Source organism: Hippocampus zosterae, chromosome 6 (genome assembly GCF_025434085.1).
Source record: "Hippocampus zosterae strain Florida chromosome 6, ASM2543408v3, whole genome shotgun sequence".
In the NCBI taxonomy this organism is placed as follows: domain Eukaryota; kingdom Metazoa; phylum Chordata; class Actinopteri; order Syngnathiformes; family Syngnathidae; genus Hippocampus; species Hippocampus zosterae.
This window is the reverse complement of record NC_067456.1, coordinates 24,840,073-24,862,186: the sequence shown is the minus strand read 5'-3', so window position 1 is coordinate 24,862,186 and position 22,114 is coordinate 24,840,073. Positions and strand designations below refer to the sequence as shown.

The 22,114-nt window shown below is 43.0% G+C and overlaps 1 protein-coding gene across 8 annotated transcripts in view; it reads right to left on the bottom strand.

Moving 5' to 3' along the window:
* The window catches only part of noxa1 (NADPH oxidase activator 1), a 40,833-nt gene extending 21,788 nt beyond the window's left edge, over positions 1-19,045 (bottom strand). For all 8 annotated transcript variants that reach the window (XR_007962727.1, XR_007962726.1, XR_007962728.1 and 5 more), the window contains exons 1-4: positions 18,885-19,045; positions 17,230-17,408; positions 7,309-7,391; positions 1,553-1,661 (exon numbers count right to left, since the gene is read on the bottom strand). Coding sequence is in view for 3 of the 8 variants with exons in the window: in XM_052068251.1 (XP_051924211.1) it covers positions 1,553-1,661; positions 7,309-7,391; positions 17,230-17,403 (366 nt within the window). In the remaining 5 variants the exon portion in view is untranslated. The remainder of the gene's footprint in view (positions 1-1,552; positions 1,662-7,308; positions 7,392-17,229; positions 17,409-18,884) is intronic.
* Between the last annotated feature and the right edge of the window lie 3,069 nt (positions 19,046-22,114).

Sequence of the window (22,114 nt, the reverse complement as noted above, 5' to 3'; positions counted from 1 at the left end):
CCTTTCCGTGCTCAGTTTTTTGATGCTGTAACCAATAATTAATTGATTCCAAAATGCTATTTGAACACTTTCTCTGTTCTAGGGACTGGTATAATTAATTAAATGGGAAATAAAAAATTTGGGGGGTTTGGGACAAGAATGTAAGCATGACTGTGGTGTATTTGACATGATAAAGTCATTGCGACAGTCTTTCTTCAGGTTGTTTACTTGTTTGGTGTACACCAGTTTTCGGTGATGATAAACAGAGGAATTAGGTTTGTTTTAACCCTTTCATGCACCTGTAAACTGATAACATGATAATACGTCCACTGAAAGGGTTAATCATATCAAACCAGCTTTAAAAAGTCAATTTATGCTGTTATCGGACATAAAATTATAGCAAAAAAATTACAGGTTTCTCATCTTTACCATGAAAACCTTTTTTTTAATGTAATCATTTGATTCGACCGGGGGTCAGTAACATGCAGCTCTCGAGACACATGCGGTTCTTTAGCGCCCCCAGTGGCTCCCTAGAGCTTTTTCAAAAATGTTTGAAAATGGAAAAAGATGGGAGGGAAATAATTGTTTTGTTTTAATATGGTTTCTGTCAGAGGACAAACATTATTAACGTTTTCTGATGCTGTAGAAATGTGTCAAATAAATATTAAATGTCAACATTTCGTGAACAAACATTTGCGTCATAGCCTACGGCACACATTTCTATTACCAGGGCCGGAAGTCAGTCAGGGGGCTGTCTTTCATGTACAATTCACCGAGGCTACTTGCTGATAATGGGAACCTGTGCGGCCAAGAGAAGCATTTTTAAACTGTACACGTGAGCGACGATAGTTAGCACGCTGCGAAAGTGCGTCTCGTGCCTGGCTCATCTTAGCGGCTGATCTGGCTGTTGCTCATTACGGTATGCGTGTGTAAGTGTGCGTATGCACGCGTGTGCGGTAACGGGTTGTTGTTCGAAAAGTAGATCTTTTGGGCACCCCTCCTCTATAGGATGAACTGCAGGGCGAAAAAAACTTTTAATCATGAATGCTCGTTGTGTATTTGTAGCCAACTTAGTCACGTTGATAGCAGGCTAATATAACTCAAATAGATACATACAGCATGTGTTGCCTTCATTATAAAGGCTTTTTTTTGCAGCTCCAGACATATTTGTTTTTGGTTTATTTTGTTCCAATATGGCTATTTCAACATTTTGGGTTACTGACCCCTGGGTTCGACCTTGACAGGTTTATAACAATACAGTATATGTGTCTCAATGCAGCAAGTCTTTTTATTTTTTGCAGCTCCAGACATATTTGTTTTTGGTTTATTTTGTTCCAATATGGCTATTTCAACATTTTGTGTTACTGACCCCTGGGTTCGACCTTCTTGACAGGTTTATAACAATAAATGTGTCTCAATGCAGCAAGTCATCTCAAGAAGCTGTGACTTTGGTAACAAATTTTACAACAGTCTTTGAGAATTGAGTACAAATTTAAGACATTCAAAATAAGCATGCATTGACATGTGGATTTTGAAAACTTGGGAGGATTGTGTGTGCAGGCCAGTGTCACACCTGCCAGCTGTAGAGCTTATAACGCAGCCCAAGTTGCCGATAGTCAATGACCATATTTCCTCTCAAGTGTTTCTGTGCCCAGACACAGTCAGACAGAGCCTCGTTCAACCTGCAGAAGAACAGAGAATAGATTCATGAACCACACAAAGCATTTCAAATAGAGTAATGTAAACAATGTACAGTGACCCTCGCTATTTCGCGGTTCGTTTATAGCGGCTTCCGTGCATCGCAGATTTTTTCAAACATTCATTAAAAAAAAAAAAATCAAAATTTATTATTATTATTTTTTTGAAGTCCGCAAAAATCAGTGTCTAAGTGTTGTTTCCTATGCGTGCTAGTGTGTGGCACTCAAGCGCGGAAGGTCCACGTGGGGCACGTGTGAGTGCATGCACGCATGTGCTAGCCGTGAGTGTATGTGTGTTGCTGAGAGAAAGAGAGAGACAGAGAGAGAGCAAGATAGAGGAGGCTTATAAGAACAAAAGCAGGTCTCTTTCATCCTTAATTGTCTTTATTGAATAATCATAAACACGTCTGCTGCACTCTAGGGATGCTAGCTTGTGTGTGTGTGTGTGTGTGTGTTTGTGTGTGCGTGCGTGTGTGTGTGTGTGTGTGTGTGTGTGTGTGTGTGTGTGCGTGCGTGCGTGTGTGTGTGTTAGTGCGCTCTGCTCAAGCGCAAAGGCCCACGTGGGACAATTTTTTAAATATATATGTTAATTGGTCATTTTGTTATGTAATTGGATTTTCGTTTATCGCGGGTGGTTTTGGTCCCCATTAACCGTAATAAATGAAGGATCACTGTAATTGAAACACTGTACATCTAAAAGAATACTGTACCGTCCTTTTATAGCTCCCCTTTTAAGCGCTTCAGAGAGTCGTCTGTGAGTGGTAGACAATGTATTGCTGGGTAACAGAGAGAGTCTGCCATAATGTGTCAACTGTCGGCTATCTGCATATGGTGGAAGGGGCACATGACAGCCATTTGGCAGTCAGGAGAGGTGATATTAGGGTATTTTGGAGCCCCAAGCACAAATTAACTGGGGGTGAGGGGGGGGGGCAGCAAATCAGTGCACGAGACAAGTACAAGTGACGAACACAAACAAATGGCGAAGAACAACAATCTCAAAAAGAAGAGAGGCACATGTTTTGTTCATTTCTGTCTCATTGCACGCATGTTGTCAGCATCAGGAAAGGCCACACCTGTACAAGAAAATTATTTTTTTTGTTTTTTTTTCTCAACAGGCTTTGTGGGTTTACAGGAGAGGGTCTACAGATTCCCCTCCGTGAGTCGGCACCTTACCGTGGTGGAGGGGTTTGTGTGTCCCAATGATCCTAGGAGCTAAGTTGTCTGGGGCTTTTATGCCCCTGGCAGGGTCACCCATGGCAAACAGGTTCTAGGTGAGGGGCCAGACAAAGCACGGCTCAAAGACCCCTGATGAAGATTAAGATAAATGGATCTAAGTTTCCCTTGCCCGGACGCTGGTCACCGGGGCCCCCCTCTGGAGCCAGGCCTGGAGGTGGGGCTCGTTGGCAAGCGCCTGGTGGCCGGGCCTACACCCATGGGGCCCGGCCGGGCACAGCCCGAAGAGGCAACGTGGGTCCCCCTTCCCATGGGCTCACCACCCATGAGAGGCACCAAAGGGGTCGGGTGCAATGTGAGCTGGGCGACAGCCAAAGGCGGGGACCCTGGCGGTCCGATCCTCGGCTGCAGAAACTAGCTCTTGGGACATGGAATGTCACCTCTCTGGCAGGGAAGGAGCCCGAGCTGGTGTGTGAGGCAGAGAATTTCCGACTGGATATAGTCGGACTTGCCTCCACACACAGCCTGGGTTCTGGTACCAGTTCTCTCGAGAGGGGTTGGACTCTCTTCCACTCTGGAGTTGCTCACGGTGAAAGGCGCAGAGCAGGTGTGGGCATACTCATTGTCCCACAGCTCAGTGCCTGTACATTGGGGTTCACACCGGTAGACGAGAGAGTTGCCTCCCTCCGCCTTCGGGTGGGTGGACGGGTCCTGACTGTTGTTTGTGCATATGCACCAAACAGCAGCTCAGCATACCCACCCTTTTTGGAGTCCTTGGATGGTGTGCTGGAGAGTACTCCTGCTGCGGACTCCCTTGTTCTGCTGGGGGACTTCAATGCTCACGTGGGCAATAACAGTGAGACCTGGAGGGGCGTGATTGGGAGGAATGGCCCCCCCGATCAGAACCCGAGTGGTGTTTTCTTATGGGACTTCTGTGCTCGTCACGGATTGTCCATAAAGAACACCTTGTTCAAACATAAGGGTGTTCATATGTGCACTTGGCACTAGGACACCCTAGGCCGCAGTTCGATGAACGACTTCGTAGTTGTATCATCGGATTTGCGGCCGCATGTTCTGGACACTCGGGTGAAGAGAGGGGCGAAGCTGTCAACTGATCACCACCTGGTGGTGAGTAGGCTCCGATGGTGGGGGAAGATGCCGGTCCGTCATGGCAGACCCAAACGTATTGTGAGGGTTTGTTGGGAGCGTCTGGCGGAATCCCCTGTCAGAAGGAGTTTCAACTCCCACCTCTGATAGAGCTTTTCCCATGTTCCGGGGGAGGCGGGGGACATTGAGCCCGAGTGGACCATGTTCCGTGCCTCTATTGTTGAGGCGGCCAATCTGAGTTGTGGCCGTAAGGTGGTTGGTGCCTGTCGTGGCGGCAACCCCCGTACTCGCTGGTGGACACGAGCAGTAAGGGATGCCGTCAAGCTGAAGAAGGAGTCCTATCGAGCCTTTATGGCCTGTGGGACCCCAGAGGCAGCTGACGGGTATCGACGGGCCAAGCGGAACGCAGCTTCGGTGGTCGCCGAGGCAAAAACCCGAGCGTGGGAAGAGTTCGGTGAGGCCATGGAAGCCGACTTCCGGATGGCTTCGAGGAAATTCTGGTCCACCATCCGACGTCTCAGGAGGGGGAAGCAGTGCACCACTAACACTGTGTACGGTGGGGATGGGGGGCTGCTGACTTCGACTCGGGACGTTGTGAACCGGTGGGCAGAGTACTTCGAAGACCTCCTCAACTCCACCAACACGCCTTCCTTGGAGGAAGCAGAGCCTGGGGACTCTGAGGTGGGCTCTCCTATCTCTGTGGTTTAAGTCACCGATGTGGTTAACAAGCTCCTCGGTGGCAAGGCCCCAGGGGTGGATGAGATCCGCCCGGAGTTCCTCAAGCCTCTGGATGTTGTGGGGCTGTCCTGGTTGACACGCCTCTGCAACATCGCATGGTCAACAGGGAGAGTGCCTCTGGATTGGCAGACCGGAGTGGTAGTCCCTCTTTTTAAAAAGGGGGACCGGAGGGTGTGTTCTAACTACAGAGGGATCACACTCCTCAGCCTCCCTGGTAAGGTCTATTCAGGGGTGCTGGAGAGGAGGGTTCGTCGGGAAGTCGAGCCTCAGATTGAGGAGGAGCAGTGTGGTTTTCGTCCCGGCCGTGGAACAGTGGACCAGCTCTACACCCTTAGCAGGGTCCTTGAGGGTATGTGGGAATTCGCCCAACCAGTCTACATGTGTTTTGTGGACTTGGAGAAGGCGTTTGACCGTGTCGCTCGGGGAGTTCTGTGGGGGCTGCTTCGTGGGTATGGGGTACCGAACCCCCTGATACGGGCTGTTCGGTCACTATACCACCGATGTCAGAGTTTGGTTCGCATTGCCGGCAGTAAGTCGGAATCGTTTCCAGTGGGGGTAGGACTCCGCCAAGGCTGCCCTTTGTCGCCGATTCTGTTCATAACTTTTATGGACAGAATTTCTAGGCGCAGCCGAAGCGTTGAGGGGGTCCGTTTTGGGGGCCTAAGTATTGCATCCCTGCTTTTTGCAGATGATGTGGTGCTGTTGGCTCCTTCAAACGGGGCTCTCCAACTCTTACTGGAGCGTTTCGCAGCCGAGTGTGAAGCGGTTGGGATGAAAATCAGCACCTCCAAATCTGAAACCATGGTCCTCAGTCGGAAAAGGGTGGAGTGCCCCCTCCGGATCGGGGAGGAGATCTTGCCCCAAGTGGAGGAGTTCAAGTATCTTGGGGTCTTGTTCACGAGTGGGGGCAGGAGGGAGCGGGAGATCGACAGGCGGATCGGTGCAGCGTCTGCTGTGATGCGGACGTTGTGTTGGTCTGTCGTGGTGAAGAAGGAGCTGAGCGAAGCTCTCAATTTACCGGTCGATCTACTTCCCAACCCTCATCTATGGTCACGAGCTATGGGTCGTGACCGAAAGAACGAGATCCCGGATACAAGCGGCCGAAATGAGTTTTCTCCGCAGGGTGTCCAGGCTCTCCCTTAGAGATAAGGTGAGAAGCTCGGTCATCTGGGAGGGGCTCAGAGTCGAGCCGCTTCTCCTCCACATCGAGAGGAGCCAGATGAGGTGGCTTGGGCATCTGATTCGGATGCCTCCTGAGCGCCTCCCTGATGAGGTGTTCCGGGCATGTCCCACCGGGAGGAGACCCCGAGGAAGACCCAGGACACGCTGGAGAGACTATGTCACCCAGCTGGCCTGGGAACGTCTCGGGATCCCCCGGGAAGAGCTAGAAGAAGTAGCTAGGGAGAGGGAAGTCTGGGCTTCCCTGCTAAAGCTGTTGCCCCCGCGACCCGGCCCCGGGATAAGCGATAGATGATGGATGGATGGATGGATGGATGGATGGATGGATGGTCTACAGATTTGGTTGGGGTTCGTTTAAACAGAGTAGGTTTTACTGTCGGGATGGAATTTGACATGCTTGAATTGCTTTCAAAGGCCACATAAAAATAATGTGGCGGGCCAGATCTGGCCCCCGGGCCTTGATTTGACACCCTGTGGTCTATCAAACTACATTTAGGGAAAATTCTACTAACATTCAGATGAATTATTCTTGCTGTATTGATTATAACTCAAGGGCAGCACGGTAATCGACTGGTTTGCACGTCCGCCTAACAGTGTAGCAGTCGTGTGTTCAAATCCGGGCTCAGCTGTGGAGTTTGCTAGTTCTCCCCGTGCCTGCGTTGAGTTTTCTCCGGAACACTCTAAATCACAGGTGTCGAAGTCTAGTCCTCAAAGGCCCTGCTGCAACACACCTAAACGAAATGATCAGCTCATCAGCAGCTCTATCGGAGCCTGATAGTGATCCTGATCATTTGAATCAGGCGTGTTGCAGCAGGGAGGGATGGAAAACATGAAGGACCGGACTTCAACACCTGTGCTCTAAATTGTCCTTAGGTGTGACTGTGAGTGTGAATGATTGTCAGGCGTGTTGGAGCCTATCCCAGCTGTCTTTCGGCAGTCGGTGGCGTTTACCCTGAAGTGAGTGAGTGTCAACCAATCGCAGGGCACACAATGACAGATTGCAACACTGTCCAGAGCATTTAGATACTGTATATCAGGAGTTTTTATTTATTCATTTATTTTTTGCTATCTCAGTATCCTTGGCCTCACCATATTCTCGTTGTTTATATTGGGCTTTAACAAAGCTGCAGCTGTAACAAAACGCTTTACAGAACACAGATCTCTGCTTACTAATTGAAATGTATACACTGAGGAGATCATTGAAGTATGCCTTCATTCACAATGCTCTTGCAGACAAGGAAACTGTGCAAAATATTCTCATGGTAATTACACCAGTGCACTCAGTGGAGAGTTTCATTTTGAGGAGTTAATCATGAAATAAAATGACAGTTGCCTCTTGGAAATAAAATCAACTGCCAAAACACCCGCACATACATTTACGGTAATCACCGAACCCAACAAAGTTAAATATCCTGTAATTGTCGTTTTGTACTACCTGTCAAGCTGCATCATTACGGCTGCTCTCTGGAAGAATGCAACTGCGAGACGTTGATCCTTGACAATTGTGAGATCTAAAGCCTAAACAGACAAAACGGGACATGGGTGAAAATATGTTATTTGTCAATTCCTGTAAAATGAACTCCTGACATTTGTCAGATGTGCAGGCTTTGAATGCTCAGTTAAAAAGTAACATGATGTACCTCATTTAAACACTGACATACTTTTTGGAACTATTTGGAACAAATATGTGTCCTAATGATGTGCAGGACATTACAAAACTTTGATGTGCTTGTACTGCTCTGGGCAGTCCACCAAGAAGTTGTATGAGGCAGGGACAATGAAATTTAGAGCGTATTGTTTTGACATCTATAAAAGGTGCACCATTGTTATAGTCCAGTGGTTCTTAACCGTGTTCGAGGTACCGAACCCAACCATTCATATGCACATTCACCGAACCCTTGAGTGAAAAATAAAAATGTGATTTTTTTTTACAAATTCATGACATTAAAAAATCACATTTATTAAAATACAGAAAAAAAGGTAAATGAAATTACTTGTTCTCAGTATAGTTATTTAAAAATAGTATGATGTACTATCACGACTACTGAGTGAACTAAATTTCCTGCAGGACTGATTGGACAAGCAATGTAATGTGATCATCCGCAGCCAGCGATGGCCAAGTGGGCGTGTCATAACGAATTGACATGTTGAGTCGGGTATGTCTTAACATCCGTGGCAGAGGCTCCGTCGAACCCGTGAGACCGATTCACTGAATGCCAAGGGCTCCATTGAACCCAGGTTAAGGCCCACCGTTATAGTCGTAATCAGCTGTTTCACCAAAAACGCTTGTTTTTAAACAAAAACCAGAGAAATGTAGCTATTTGATAAAAGAAACACCTCAGTGACATTGACGCAAATATTTTTCGCTTTGTTACACCACGAACTATAAAACAAGATGGAGAAAGGACTTTTGATGCAAAAGAATGTATTTACAGATCTACAGTACAACTAAAAAGTAAGCTAACACCAACTTTGTCATGATTCTGTTTGTGATCAACAGGTGGCACTGTAGGGCTCTCCCTGCAGCTGCACACCTGTTCGTCGTTGTGTAATTATTGCTTTAAAAGGACTCCCGGCACAACCACTCCATGTCGGGTCATTGTTTGTTGGTTCCTGTCATGTTTGTTCTGTAATGATGTTTAGGTCATGTTTCTGTTACTGTTAGTTTTGAGCTTCAGTCATGGTTTTTGTTTGATACTTTGGCTTCGTTTTGTTTTTAGGACTTTGTTTTGGATTTACTGTAGTTTTCTGTGTTTTTATCAATACAATTCTTCAAGTACAACCTGCTCCTCCCTCCTGTCTGCTTTTTAGGGTCCACCACCACCACGCAACGTGACAAACTTTCTACGTGGCTCAAATTGAATCTTGTATGACATGACTTGCATGATGGCAATCCTCTCGTATAATCAACATGACAAGCCAAGATTCACCACTTAAATTTTTATTCTCTAATGCACTGCAACGCCTCCATCTACAGGGATTTGTTAGACATAAAAGTGGTTTCTGTTAAGGAATTATTCCGCTAGAAGTAGTAGTAGAACATTGTTGAATTTCATCTTGGTATGAGAACTATTGACACTAGTCTCTCTCCTGAGAATCTGCTGAAGTAGTTAAAACAAAGAATGTACTGTGAAGTTTAGAGCCCATTTCCCTTTTGTTAATTAACAGCCCCCCAAGGGCTTTCTTGCCCCCACCACCTCATAAAAGTCCCTGAAGGCTCTCAAGTGCCCTCAAAGAGGAACCCTAATCTCAAGATCTGTGACCAGAAGGTATTTCCTGCTCAATGTTATTACAATCAACTTTAGTGCCCTCGACCCCCACCACTTCTGGGGCCCCCCTCCACGGGACATGTTTTAGAGGAGCTGTTATCTCAGGTGTCTGTGTTCCTGCCATCGCACCAAATGGGGGGTAGTGGTGGTCTGGTCTCACCTCACCGCTCCTGGCTTCCTCCGGCCACAGGGTCAGATGACATGTTACTTTCTTTGTTTCGGGATTTGCATGAGAGGCGTACCTCCCCGCCTCTCATTATCATATTGTCTCTATATAATCTCATGAATGTGTTTCTTCGGGGCTTCCTGATGAAATCTGAGACTCACAGGAGCCCGAATCGATTCGTGTTGCGATAAACTGAAGAAAAGACTACGTGGTGTTGGGTCTTCTTCCACCTTATAGAGAGATAAAAGAATCTGTAACCAAGGAAGGGCCAAGAGCAAATTGACAGGTCCCATTCCTCAACATTTCCAAATCTGAATTTCACAGAAAAGTTGGGTGAGAAACTCTTCCACTCCTACTCACTGACAAAGGTACTTGAGAAACACTGCATATTTGTCGGGAGCAGTAAACGGTTGGGTTCCAGATGATGAATACCAAAGTTCACGGCAGTGAATGATTTCAGTGAACATCAGGGACGGTGCTCCTGGAATGGCAGACCAAGGTGGTAGTCCCCCTTTCTAACAATGGATGCATTCCAACATTGTTTACTTTGGACTAATTTTGGTGCTGTGTATTTTGGGTGGGGGCTGGGGGGGGCGTGGTTGTGTGTCTTGTTGTGTCATTTTGATTAGTATTTGTGTGGTTGGTTCTTTTTATCAACTTTTGTTGAGGGAATGTTTCGGGTCAGGCCAATTTAGTCAGCGATAGCTAGCTGCAGTGTAGCATTTGTGCTTACTCTGAGCCTTGTCTGGGTTTCGTCGAAGGTTGGAGTCCTCCTCTGTAAGCTGAACAGCGAGTTTCAATAAGGGGCTTGTGGTGCTCTGGTTTATGAAGAGTGGGTGGACCTTCAATTTTCCCCTCCAGGGATTTGCCCACCGGTTTTGAGTGCATAAGACATATGAGACTGCATGAAGAGTAGGTTCCAGTTGGTTCGATTTCTTTGAAGATAGAAGGGTGTGATTCATGCCAATAACCCAGACCACCAGCTGGTGAGTACTGTTGATGTGTCTGGTTGTCTGGTTCACAAAAATGTCTATTTTGCAAAGTTTTGTGAAGTCACCTCCGAAATTATCCATCCATCCATTATCTGAACCGATCTATGCTCTATCTTTGGTGCTTTGTGTGTTTTACTGTTTTATTGTTTTTTATTGTTTATTGAACATAAAACATATACAGTAATAATTTGACAGAAAATAAGGTAGATAAAAAAGTAAAAAGAAAGAAATCAGTCTTCATTCAACACAGTTATTATGTTCAAGGGAGTAGGATGAAGTAAAAAACTTATCTAGTCCTACCCCGTTATGTGTTTATATCTACTAAATCATTTTTATATCAATCAGAAAAGAAAAAGTAAGAAGAAGTCTCCATTAAGGCTCATACTTTACCCTTAACCGTGATATTTTTACAACTTTTGGTTTGTATCGGGATTATATACATCCTCACCCTGGCACTCTTGTGTCAATTTTCTCTTGTATTCATAATGGTTATTTCAATACCTTTCTCTATTTATCAACTTAGTTCTGATTCATCATTATATTTAATGTTTAGAATTTATCATTTTAACTCTGATTGATGTAGGTTGTTTGTACTATTTTTTTGAATTTGTTTTTTAACTCAGCAAGCGATTTACTCATTTTTAGGTCCGTTTCGAGATTATTCCACAGATTAACACCTTTGCTAGATACACTTCTTTGCTTGATGTTTGTTCTTGTTTTGAGTTTTTTGAATAAATTGGTACCTCTTAATTCATAGTTGCTTACTCGAATTTCGAAAAACTTCTGAATGTTTTGGCAGAGCAGGTTATTGTGTGCTTTGTACATTAATTGGGCGATTTTAAAGTCAACCAGGTCCTAACATTTCATCGTATTTAATTTGATAAATAGTGGATTTGTGGGTTCCGTATATTTTGATCTATTAATAATTCAAATTGTTTTTTTGTAGTTTGAGAATAGGGAGTGTGTTTGTTTTGCAGGCATTTCCCCATATTTCCACACAGTAGGTCATATATGGTAATAATAATGAAGTGTATAATGTGTACAAAGATCTCTTATTTAGCACTTCCTTGCTTTTGTAGAGGATCCCTACGGTCTTGGCTATTTTTCTTTTTACGTTATCGATATGTGGTTTCCAACATAGTTTTGAGTCTATTACTAATCCGAGAAACTTGGTTTCATACGCTCTCTCTATTTCAATTGAGTTTACCATAATTTTAGCTTGGTGTTTGATTGGTCTTGTGCCAAAAACAATTAACTTCGATTTTTTCAGGTTAAGTGACAATTTATTTCTGTCGAACCAGTTTTTTAATTTGTTTAATTCGTTTTCTACAGTTATCAGGAGCTGTTTCAGATTTATTCCAGAACAGTAGAAAGTTGTATCATCAGCAAATAGGACACATTTAAATAGTTTTGAGACCTTGCAGATATCATTCATATATAAGATAAATAGTTTTGGACCAAGCACTGACCCCTGAGGAACTCCGTGAGTGATTTTCAGTTGATTCGTTTTTTTATTGTTGAGTTGCACGTACTGATATCTGTATTCTAAATAACTTTTTATCCATTTATAAGCTACACCTCTGCCATATCTTTCTAGTTTTTTCAATAATATACTGTGATCTATTGTGTCCGGGCGGCCCGGTAGTCCAGTGGTTAGCACGTTGGCTTCACAGTGCAGAGGTACCGGGTTCGATTCCAGCTCCGGCCTCCCTGTGTGGAGTTTGCATGTTCTCCCCGGGCCTGCGTGGGTTTTCTCCGGGTGCTCCGGTTTCCTCCCACATTCCAAAAATATGCATGGCAGGCTGATTGAACACTCTAAATTGTCCCTAGGTGTGAGTGTGAGCGTGGATGGTTGTTCGTCTATGTGTGCCCTGCGATTGGCTGGCAACCGATTCAGGGTGTCCCCCGCCTACTGCCCGGAGACGGCTGGAATGGGCTCCAGCACCCCCCGCGACCCTAGTGAGGATCAAGCGGTACAGAAGATGAATGAATGAATGAATGAATCTATTGTGTCAAAAGCTTTTTTTAGATCTAGGAAAACCCCAACAGTAAATTCTTTGTTGTCTATATTAGTGGCTATTGCTTCCACAAACTCCATAACTGCCATTGAGGTGGTCCATTTTTCCCTGAAGCCATATTGATTCTCACTTAACAGCGCATGCTTTTGTATAAAGCTATCAAGTCTGCGCGAAAATAGTTTTTCTAATATTTTTGAAAATTGTGGTAGTAGTGATATTGGTCTATAATTTGTAAACAGATGTTTTTCTCCACTTTTATAGATTGGAATAACTTTAGCAATTTTCATTTTCGATGGAAAGATACCAGCTTTGAATGACAGGTTGCATATGTGCGTGAAAGGTCGCACTACATATTCTATAATCTGCTTGATTATTGTCATATCAATATTAAAGCAATCAGTTGACTTTTTATTTTCTATTAATTTTTTTCTCTATTAGTTGCAAACATTTCATAACCTTCTATTTCCATTTCAGTTGTTTTATCTTCAAGCCAAGTTTCTGATATGGCAATTATTTTAAATTTATTGAATTTAGTCAGGTATTCTTTAATTTTTGTGAAGTTTTTATAGAGACTTCTACTGTTTAAGTGTATTACCGAAAGTGCATTTTCCAATTTTATATTAGTGTTGAATTGTTCATCCAGGTAATAGTCAGAGTTTGTTACCCTTTGTTTGTTGTTGAAGAAGTTATTGTCTGGGTCCAAATTGTTCTCGTGATCAAATGGCTTATAGTCAATATCTTCAAAGAGTTGGAAATTCATGATTTTGGGATCTGAATTTCCCGCTCCCACGTGGTCGTCGTTGGCTCCCTCATGGCCGTCGTTGGTTCCCTCGCTGTCGTCGCTCGCTCTCTCGCCGTCATCACTGGGTCCCTCGTGGTCGCTGGCTCCCTTGCGGTCGTCGCCGACTCCCTCACGCTCGCCGGCTGGCTGCCTCCCGGCTCTCTCACGCGCGCTGGCTGGTTGTCTCCCGGCTGCCTCAGGCTCGCTGTCTCCCGGCTCCCTCGCGGTCACTGGCTCCCCTGCAGTCGTCGCTGGTTTCCTCTCGGTCATCTCTGGCTCCCTTGCGGTCGTCGTTGGCTCCCTCACGGTGGTCGCAGGCTGGTTGTCTCCCGGCTTCATCACGGTCGCTGGCTTCCCTGCAGTCGTCGCTGGCTTCCTCGCGGTCGTCATTGGCTCCCTCACGGTCGGTCGTCGCTGGCTCCCTCGCGGTCGGTCAGTCAAAGTTATTGTCTGGGTCCAAGTTGTTCTCAGGGTCAAACGTCTTGTGGTCAGTAGGGTTGGAAGTCATCAAAGGGTTGGAAGGGTCATCAAAGGATTCAAAGTCCATGTTTTTTGGTATGTGAATTTCCTGCTTCAGTCAGAGTTTTTATTGTCGGGTGGTGAAAAATTCTCAGTATGCTGCTTGATGGTGTTGAACTCGAGCCTGTTGTGTTGGAGTACTGGTGCGGGGGTGGACAATAAGTTTGTTATGTCTTAAGTAGGCAGTTTCCCCTCTGTCACGTGCAGCTTTTAATTTTGGGAGGAGCTCTTTTCTTTTTTGTCGTACAGCATCTGTAAAGTCTTCGTTGATGTAGATGTTGGAGCCTTTTAAGTATTTTGCTTTTTGTAGGATCCTTGATCTGTCCTTGTATCTTAGAAATTTCACCACAACTGGCCTTGGCCGAGGTCTTCCAGGGTCTTGTCTTCCTGTGCGGTGAGCTCTCTCCACCTCAATTTGCCCCTGTATCAGCAGTTTCTCTTTAAGGATTTTTTGAACTTTTTCCTCTGTTTCAGTCCACGTTTCTCCCGGTTTTTCCTCAATTCCATCAATTACTAATTTGTTTCCTCTTGACTGTCCTTCCAAGTAGTCCACCTTGTCTGTTAATACAAGCATGCCGTCACATACTTTGTAGAATTCTGTTTGCATGTCTTTGGAATGGCCAGTTTGACAGATTAGATTTTTTTTAATGTCGTCTACCTCTTTTGGGGTAAAGTTGATGCTGGTTTTTATTTCTTGGACTTCCCTGGTAAAAGTGTCAAGTCGTGAGTTTGTTGAGTCTATTATCATCTTGACAAATCCTTTGAAATTTTCCTGTTGTTGTTGCAAGAGCGCCGTAAAAAGTTCTTTTTGTTGCTGGAGTAATTCATTTACTTGAGTGAGGGTCAGGGAATCCTCTTCCTGCTTTGTGTCTTGCTTCTGTTTGGGTGGCATTTTGTCGGGTCTCGTTGCTAGCCGGTTGTATGCTAGTTTGTGACGTGTCCAGTAGGCTTGCTGCTGGGTGTTTCTAACGTGGCAAATGGGTTTACCGGCTCCCTCACACTCGCTGGCGTTTGGTTGGTTGGTCTCTGGTTGTGGCTTCCAGCTGCGTAGCGACTTTTCGCAGTTAGCTTCCGTGCTAACGTCTGCGGTTAGCTTCCGTGCCAACGAGCGAGCGTTTCGTCCAGCGCCCTCTTCACATCGCCAATTTCTACACACGCGCTGCCACCATGTTTCGCTCTGTTCTTTACTTTCAAATGTGGGAAAGCTTCACCTGTACCTCTGTAAAGTGAGTTTCAGTATCTCGAAAAGTGCCATACAAAAAAAAATTATCATTATTATTATTATTATTATTAGTGAGATTTTCCTCTCGTCACATCTTGCCACAGTGATGATATGTTTTTACATTAGATGCCCTTTCCTGATGCATCCCACTTTTATAGAAATTTGGTACCTGGTAACACAAGCAGTGGCTTGAAATTAGGGTCGCGCATACCAATTAGGATGTTGGTGTTCCTGACTTTGATTTGAACCATGTGTCAAAGGCAGCAATCCGCCACATTGCTCAGCTCCACGTTAAGGTGCTTTTAATCATCCACCACTAGTTAGAACCACAGCTTGGATAGCTCTGCACGACGTTTGTAGACAAGATTTTTTGTTAAGATAGGTGACAGTTGGTAATTGAGACAAAATGTGTGAAACTGCAAGACTGTTAAAATTAGCTTCACAAAGATTGAAACACGTCTGTTTTCGACACCTCAATAAGCAGAGAACTGGTGTCGAGTACGACGCGCACGAGCGTGATTGTAAGTGATGTGAATTATTGTAGTAAAATGTGTACAAGAAATAAACCAAAATAAACATTGTGCCAATGTGATCAATACCCATGGTTCCAGGGGGTTGTAGGGTTCACTCACGGCTGCTGAGATGTGCTCTCTGCGGCAGGGGAGCAATGATGCACCCCTTCATTGGCTTTTTTTTCCCCTTCTAGTTTTTGGACAAATTAATTTAGATGAAAGATTTTACAATTATGTGACCTCCAAACGTAACATGACTAAACTCAGAAAACAGGTCGGCGGTGATTGGATGATAAAATGAGCCCTGCGGAACTGTATTGTCATTTTAAATGGACAGCAAGTGGCAAAATGGCCGGTCCCTGAATGGGTGGCTTATGTTGCTTGAGTCATTTTCCACAAAATCAGAATGCCATGTGTAGACTAATGGGAGAAGACATTTAAATTTTGAGTTGACGAGCCCTTTAAAATAGAACTGTGCTTTTTCTCATAGACATGAAATCAGACTAAACTTTTTAGAAGCTAATGAAAGCCTATGTATCGCTTTTACCCAAGACATACAGTTTAAAAGTATTGTTACCAAATTATAAACTGTATCTAAACTTCTGACTTTGAAGAAAGTAATGAAACAAATATTCTCCGATGATTATGGCATTTCACGAATATAAATACTTTTGGTAGCTAATCCTAATTGACCTAGAACAGGTGAAGTTTAGTTTGGCTTCAAGTCAGCCAGTAAGAAGTCTGATTTCAACAGTAACTCCAATGTATACTGTGTGTATACAGCAGTGGTTATCAATTATTTTCTGTCATGCCCCCCCCAAGGAAGAGGAAAACATCTCGCACCCCCCTCCCCTTTCCGCACCACTATAAATACAGAAGTATCATTTGTCTATAAAATTGTTATAAGTACACCTTTGCATAACACTGTATCCTTATTAATGTATAAGAGAATAAAAAAAGAAAGAAATATGGACCAACTTACAAGACAGAATAGCTTTAGTAACTGGAACAGAAAAGTGCATCTGAAATTCTAAAATAACATTAAATCCTTAGTTCAACAATAAATATTTTTGACTGACCATGTCAAACCAGTACTGAAAAATAAAATGGCATAAAATCAATAACTAATAATGCATTCAAACTAATCACCAACATGATCCCAGAGCACATTAAAAAAAACTTTAATCAGCAAAAAATATATAAAAGAATTTGTGCTTTAAAATTTTTTATCAACGATGATGTCTGGATTAATGGCTACAATGAGCACGTTTTGCAATGCACAGCATTTCAAAGCGAGGTTTGAAGCAGGACACAGCAACTCTCGGCTCCTGCGTAGCGGGGATTTTAGTTTACTGAAGTAGCAGTCACAAAGCGGCATGATTGTTGGCAATATTCGGCACGTTTTCGCTGAAAAAAAACTTCAAGCAGCTTATCAGCGTGATTGGGGTGTAATGTCTTTAAGTGACGCCTTAATTTATTTGGCTTCATGCTGTCCACGACCAAAACTTTTAGACAAATTAAGCACATCGATCTTCCCTCGTCTGCCACCGCAGGCACATTGAAGCCAATTTAGCCAATCTCTCCATACGCCTCGTCATATTTCCTCCTTGAGAATGCTACCTGCGCAAACTCTGCCAACAATAGCGTCACTGCCCTCTAATGTAGTGGAGGTAAAACTGTACGTTATTTTAAGACAGTAATTTTTTTTTTTAAAGCATGTTCCCCGAGGTCAAACGCGCCCCCCCTAACGGAGCCTCGCACCCCTTCAAGGGGGGCGCGCCCCACTATTTGAGAGGCACTGGTATACAGTATACGTGTATGTTAATCAAGTTTCCTCTTACAAGATCCTACTGTATAGACCAAAGCATCCAATTCACCTCAAGGGCAGACTCCAGCTGTCCCAGACACAGATGTGCTGATGCAGCATTGAACAGAGTGCGAGATGTCGGTTCGGTGATCTGTTCCAGCTTTTGCAGAGCTCCTTGCCAGTCCTTCTTATCCATGGCATGCACCGACTCATTCCACAATTGTAGTAACTCCGTATAAAGCATTCTGACTGTTGAGGGCAAAAAGAGCACTTGATTAACATTCCATCTTTTATATCTTTGTACTCATGTACAGTGAAGGGCACTGGTGTAAAACGGGATGAGGGGCAAAATTAAGGGAGCAGTTTCACACTGTATTTCATCGATCAAGGACATTTTGGCAGCAAACAGGAAATAATAATCTTTTGCCTTAGTCTATTCAATGGAGACGCTCTAACCATCTATCAGAGAAAATACACCACTAAATTCAGAGACAAACTAGGCCTTCCAAGTTATTTTGGTACGTTTTAAACTCAACAACATGGTGCCCGTAATGCACCAAATGCAGCATTGTCATTTTTAAGGAATGTTATAGAATTTTGAAAGTGCAAAATAAAATGCCGCATATCATTGGCCACAAAGCATGATTGTCGAAAAGAAATTATAATGTTTTTGAAAGACAAGAAAAACTATTTTTTTAGAAAACACATTGGTATTTTTTATTGATATTGTAACAAAACACTTGACCAGATGTGTAAACACGTAAGCATTAATTGCTTTCTAAATAAAAGTGACATTTCTTTCTCTTTCAAATAAATGCAGATATAACCAAAACTAAATTATTTCCATCCATCCATTTTCTGATCTGCTTTATCCTCACGAAGGCCGCAGGTGTCGCTGGAGCCTATCCCAGCTGTCTTTGGGCAGTAGGCGGGGGACACGCGGAACCGGTTGCCAGCCAATCGCAGGGCACACAAAGACAACAACAACCATCCTCGCTCATAATCATGTCTAGGGACAATTTTGAGTGTTCAGTCAGCCTGTCATGCATGTTTTTGGAATGTGGGAGGAAACCAGAGTACCCGGAGGAAACCCACGCAGACCCGGGGAGAACATACAAACTCCACACACGGAGGCCTGAGCTGGAATTGAACCTGGTACCTCTGCATGACGCGCTAACCACTCAGCCACTGGGGCGCCTGTTGTTAAATTGTTAATTAAAATTATTATGAGAAATTATCATGATAAGTGTCTCCACGTAGATGAGATTACTTAACAACAACAAAATTACAGCAAAGGAACTAAACCGGACTTGAACGCTTAGTGGGAAAAGCTGGATCAAAGAATTACCGATATTTCTGCATTTAATATTAGGATGGAAAAAAACAATAACATTGAAAAAGAGACACAATAAAGATAATCCAAATACAGGAGCAATGGAAAACAATTGGAGCTGTGTTGTAGTTTATATATTTATACCAATACATCATATAAATCATATGGCAAAGTGAGCTACCCAAGGGATGCACACACTTTCCTTCTTCACGTTTGAACATTACACAACTTGCATCTACAATAATAATTATCGAAAACATACACATCATAGCACCGACAGCAATTGCTTCTTTTCAGAATCAACAAGAGAATAGTCTTTGCCTCAGTGTGTGCATAATTGACATGTCATCTCGGCGATTGAAAAACTGAACACATTAATCAAAGATTTTTACCTTCTTGCGTGAAGAGCTGACTTCCGAATCAAAATTGCTTGCTGCCTTGTGCTTTCTTTCCGCATAAACAGGGAAGTGAGAATTACCGAAACAGGTTTCCAGCTCAGTCTCCACCCTCTTGCAACAAGGAAGTCATTTAACCACTTTCCTGTAAGAGCACCTGAAGAGGAAAAAAAAAAGCTCTGGAATTCACCTGTCCACATGACTCCTGCCAAAAACAATTACAACGTATTAGTACTACGAGAGAGTAGAACCTGTTCATCCTGAACACCTGCATGCTTATCGGTGCTGTGTTGTCACCTCCACCATGGTAACACAACGTCATTCACTGAAGACTCTAAATTGTCCTTGGGTGTGAATTTGGGAGTGTATGGATAGCTGTTTCCATGTGCCCCGTGATTGGCTGGTGACTAGCCCTGGGTGTACAATGTCTCTTTTCCCAATGAGATAGGCTTCAGCTCACGCACAGCCTTTGCCAGTTGCGGTGTGCAATACTGCATATTTTCATTTTGAGCCGATACCAAGGCACTCCAGAGCCGATATCGCAGATAGTGACACTTTATATGAAGGTCGATGCAGCATCAAATTGCTAGATTTTCTTTTCCTAGATTAAAGAGTACAAAGCCAGTCCATGATTCAGGTAAAGTTTATCGGTAAATGGATATATACCGGTATTCCTTTTCCCCCATATTTTCTTTTTTTTCCAGTTAAAATGATCACTGGAAAAAAAGGTTTTCAAGTTACCGTTCAGAAAATACAACACCTTCATTGTGTTCTTCTGGATTTTTTTTTAATCTCAAATATGTTGTTCAATATTACAACTCAAAAATAATTGGGAAACAATTATTTTTCAAGTACAATGAACAATGTACTCTGAGGCTCAGAGGGGATCGAGCATTTTCTGTTGCTGGTCCCTCTCTCTGGAATGATTCCCACTGAACATTCGGCAAGCCTCCTCGCTGCCCATCTTCAAAACCCTCCTCAAAACTCACTTTCATTCTTTGGCATTCGACTCAGCATGACTTAGATTTGGTCTTGGTCAGGGGTGGGCAATTATTTTCCCGAGGGGGGGGGGGGCAAATGAGAAGCAGAAAATATTGTGCAGGGCCGGGCCAAAAGTTAGAAATCTACTCCCGATTTCAATTTTATTTCTACGTTGAAGTCAGTTAATGACATTGTTTACAGAAGCTGATAAGAGTATTTATTATTTCTAGATAATGAAAGTGCAGTTATTTTACATAAAAATGATTTCTTCAGTGAAATTATCTAAACAATTCTAATTGGGCAACATTTGTAACTCGTTTTCAGCAAGATGAACACTACAACACTTTCTGATTTTAACTTTCACATGAAGATAGCACAATGTCTTTGTATACCAGTAATAATGTCACAGAACTCACATTTCTTTGTCCCAACTGCCAAACAATGTAAAAAAAATACAAGCAAGCGTGTTTCAGTGTTTTTTTTCTTTCTTGTTCAGTAGAGGCCAATCTAGCCCAGGGGTGTGCAAACTTTTTGGCTCGGAGGCCACATTGATTTCTAAATTTGACAGGTGGACCGGGGCAGCGCAAGATACGGTACATATAGAAACTGTATATGTTGACAGTCCATACCAAACATCAACAGAACAAAAGCATTAAAGTATTACCATACTTTTTAAAAATGAAAACAGTGAAACAACTGTGGTATATGTCCTGTATGAACGTCCAAGTGTTTTAACAACACACATGTAACAACATAAACATCAACGTGCATGTCATGTTCCTGTTCTGGGCCTGGCCAGCAGGTGGCAGACTGAGCGGACTTGCTGCCTACACACCTGCTGCCAATCTGTCAATTACGGAACTGTGTATTTAAGCACCCGCAAGCTGTCTTCTGGTTGTCGGAGTATTGTTTATGCCTTGCTGGTTCCATGCTCATAGACTATTCTTGCTAGTGATGGGTCCATGAGGCCTCATGAGGCATGTCGACACACTGACACACAGTGTTGATACTGTGCTGATACTGTGTCACTGACCACTGCCACCTGCTGGACCTTCAAGATCCCTGCATCCAACCCACTTAACAGAATGAACTTACTGATAATTTTTTTTTATATTGAACATATAAAATATACAATTCGGTAATAAATTGGCAAAAAGTGAAGGTAAGATATAAAAAAAGGAAAAGAAAATAGTCATCATCACAAATATGTGTTCAAAGGAGTAGAAAGAAGTAAAAAACCCCTAGAGTCCTACCCCTTCTTATATATGAATTGATCATTTTTCAAAATAGAAAAGAAAGTCTACATATCAACAAATGCTTTTACCCTTATGTATGCTGTACTTATACATTTTTACAACTTTAGGTTTGTATATACAGTACATACTCATTGGAGCACAAGTATATGTCGATTTTCTCATATTCATAATGGATGCTACATTTCATTAATATATTAAATAATCTCATCAATGTATTTCTGATGTATTGCTATATTTCATGGGTGTATCGAATTTATTAGCTTAATTCTGATTTGTGTAGTTGTCTTGTACTACTCTCAAATTCATTTTTAATCTCAGCAAGAGAGTTACTCATTTTACTGGTCCGTTTCAGAATCATTCCACAGATTTACACCTATTACAGATACACTCCTTTGCGTGATGTTTGTTCGTGTTTTGGATTTTTTTGTATAGGTTAGTACCCCTTAAATTATGACAACTTTCTCAAATTTTAAAAAGCTTCTGGATGTTTTGGCAAAGGAGGTTATTGTGTGCTTTGTACATTAATTGGGCGATTTTGAAGTCAACCAGGTCATGAGATTTCATTGTTAAATTTGATAAACAGTGGATTTGTGGGTTCCGTCTATTTGGAGCCAGTGATTGTTCTGATTGCTTTGTATTGTAGTTTTAAAACAGTGTTTTACTGTCATTTCCCCATATTTCCACACAATAGGTCAAATATGGAAGTAATAAAAGTATGTGTACAAGGATCTCTTATTCAGCACATCCTTAGTTTTTGGGAGGATCCCTATGGTTTGGGATATTTTTCTTTTATTATCTATTATGTAGCTGCCAGCACGGTTTTGCATCTACAACTGTTCCAAGACATTTTCATAAGGTCATTCATCGATTTGATGATGAAGTGTATACAATATCATTCACATCCATGCATTCATTTTGCAACATTCAATGTGTTCAAATAATGTGAAGATCATTTGAATGAGGATGCTTGTGGGCTTTGATTTCACATTT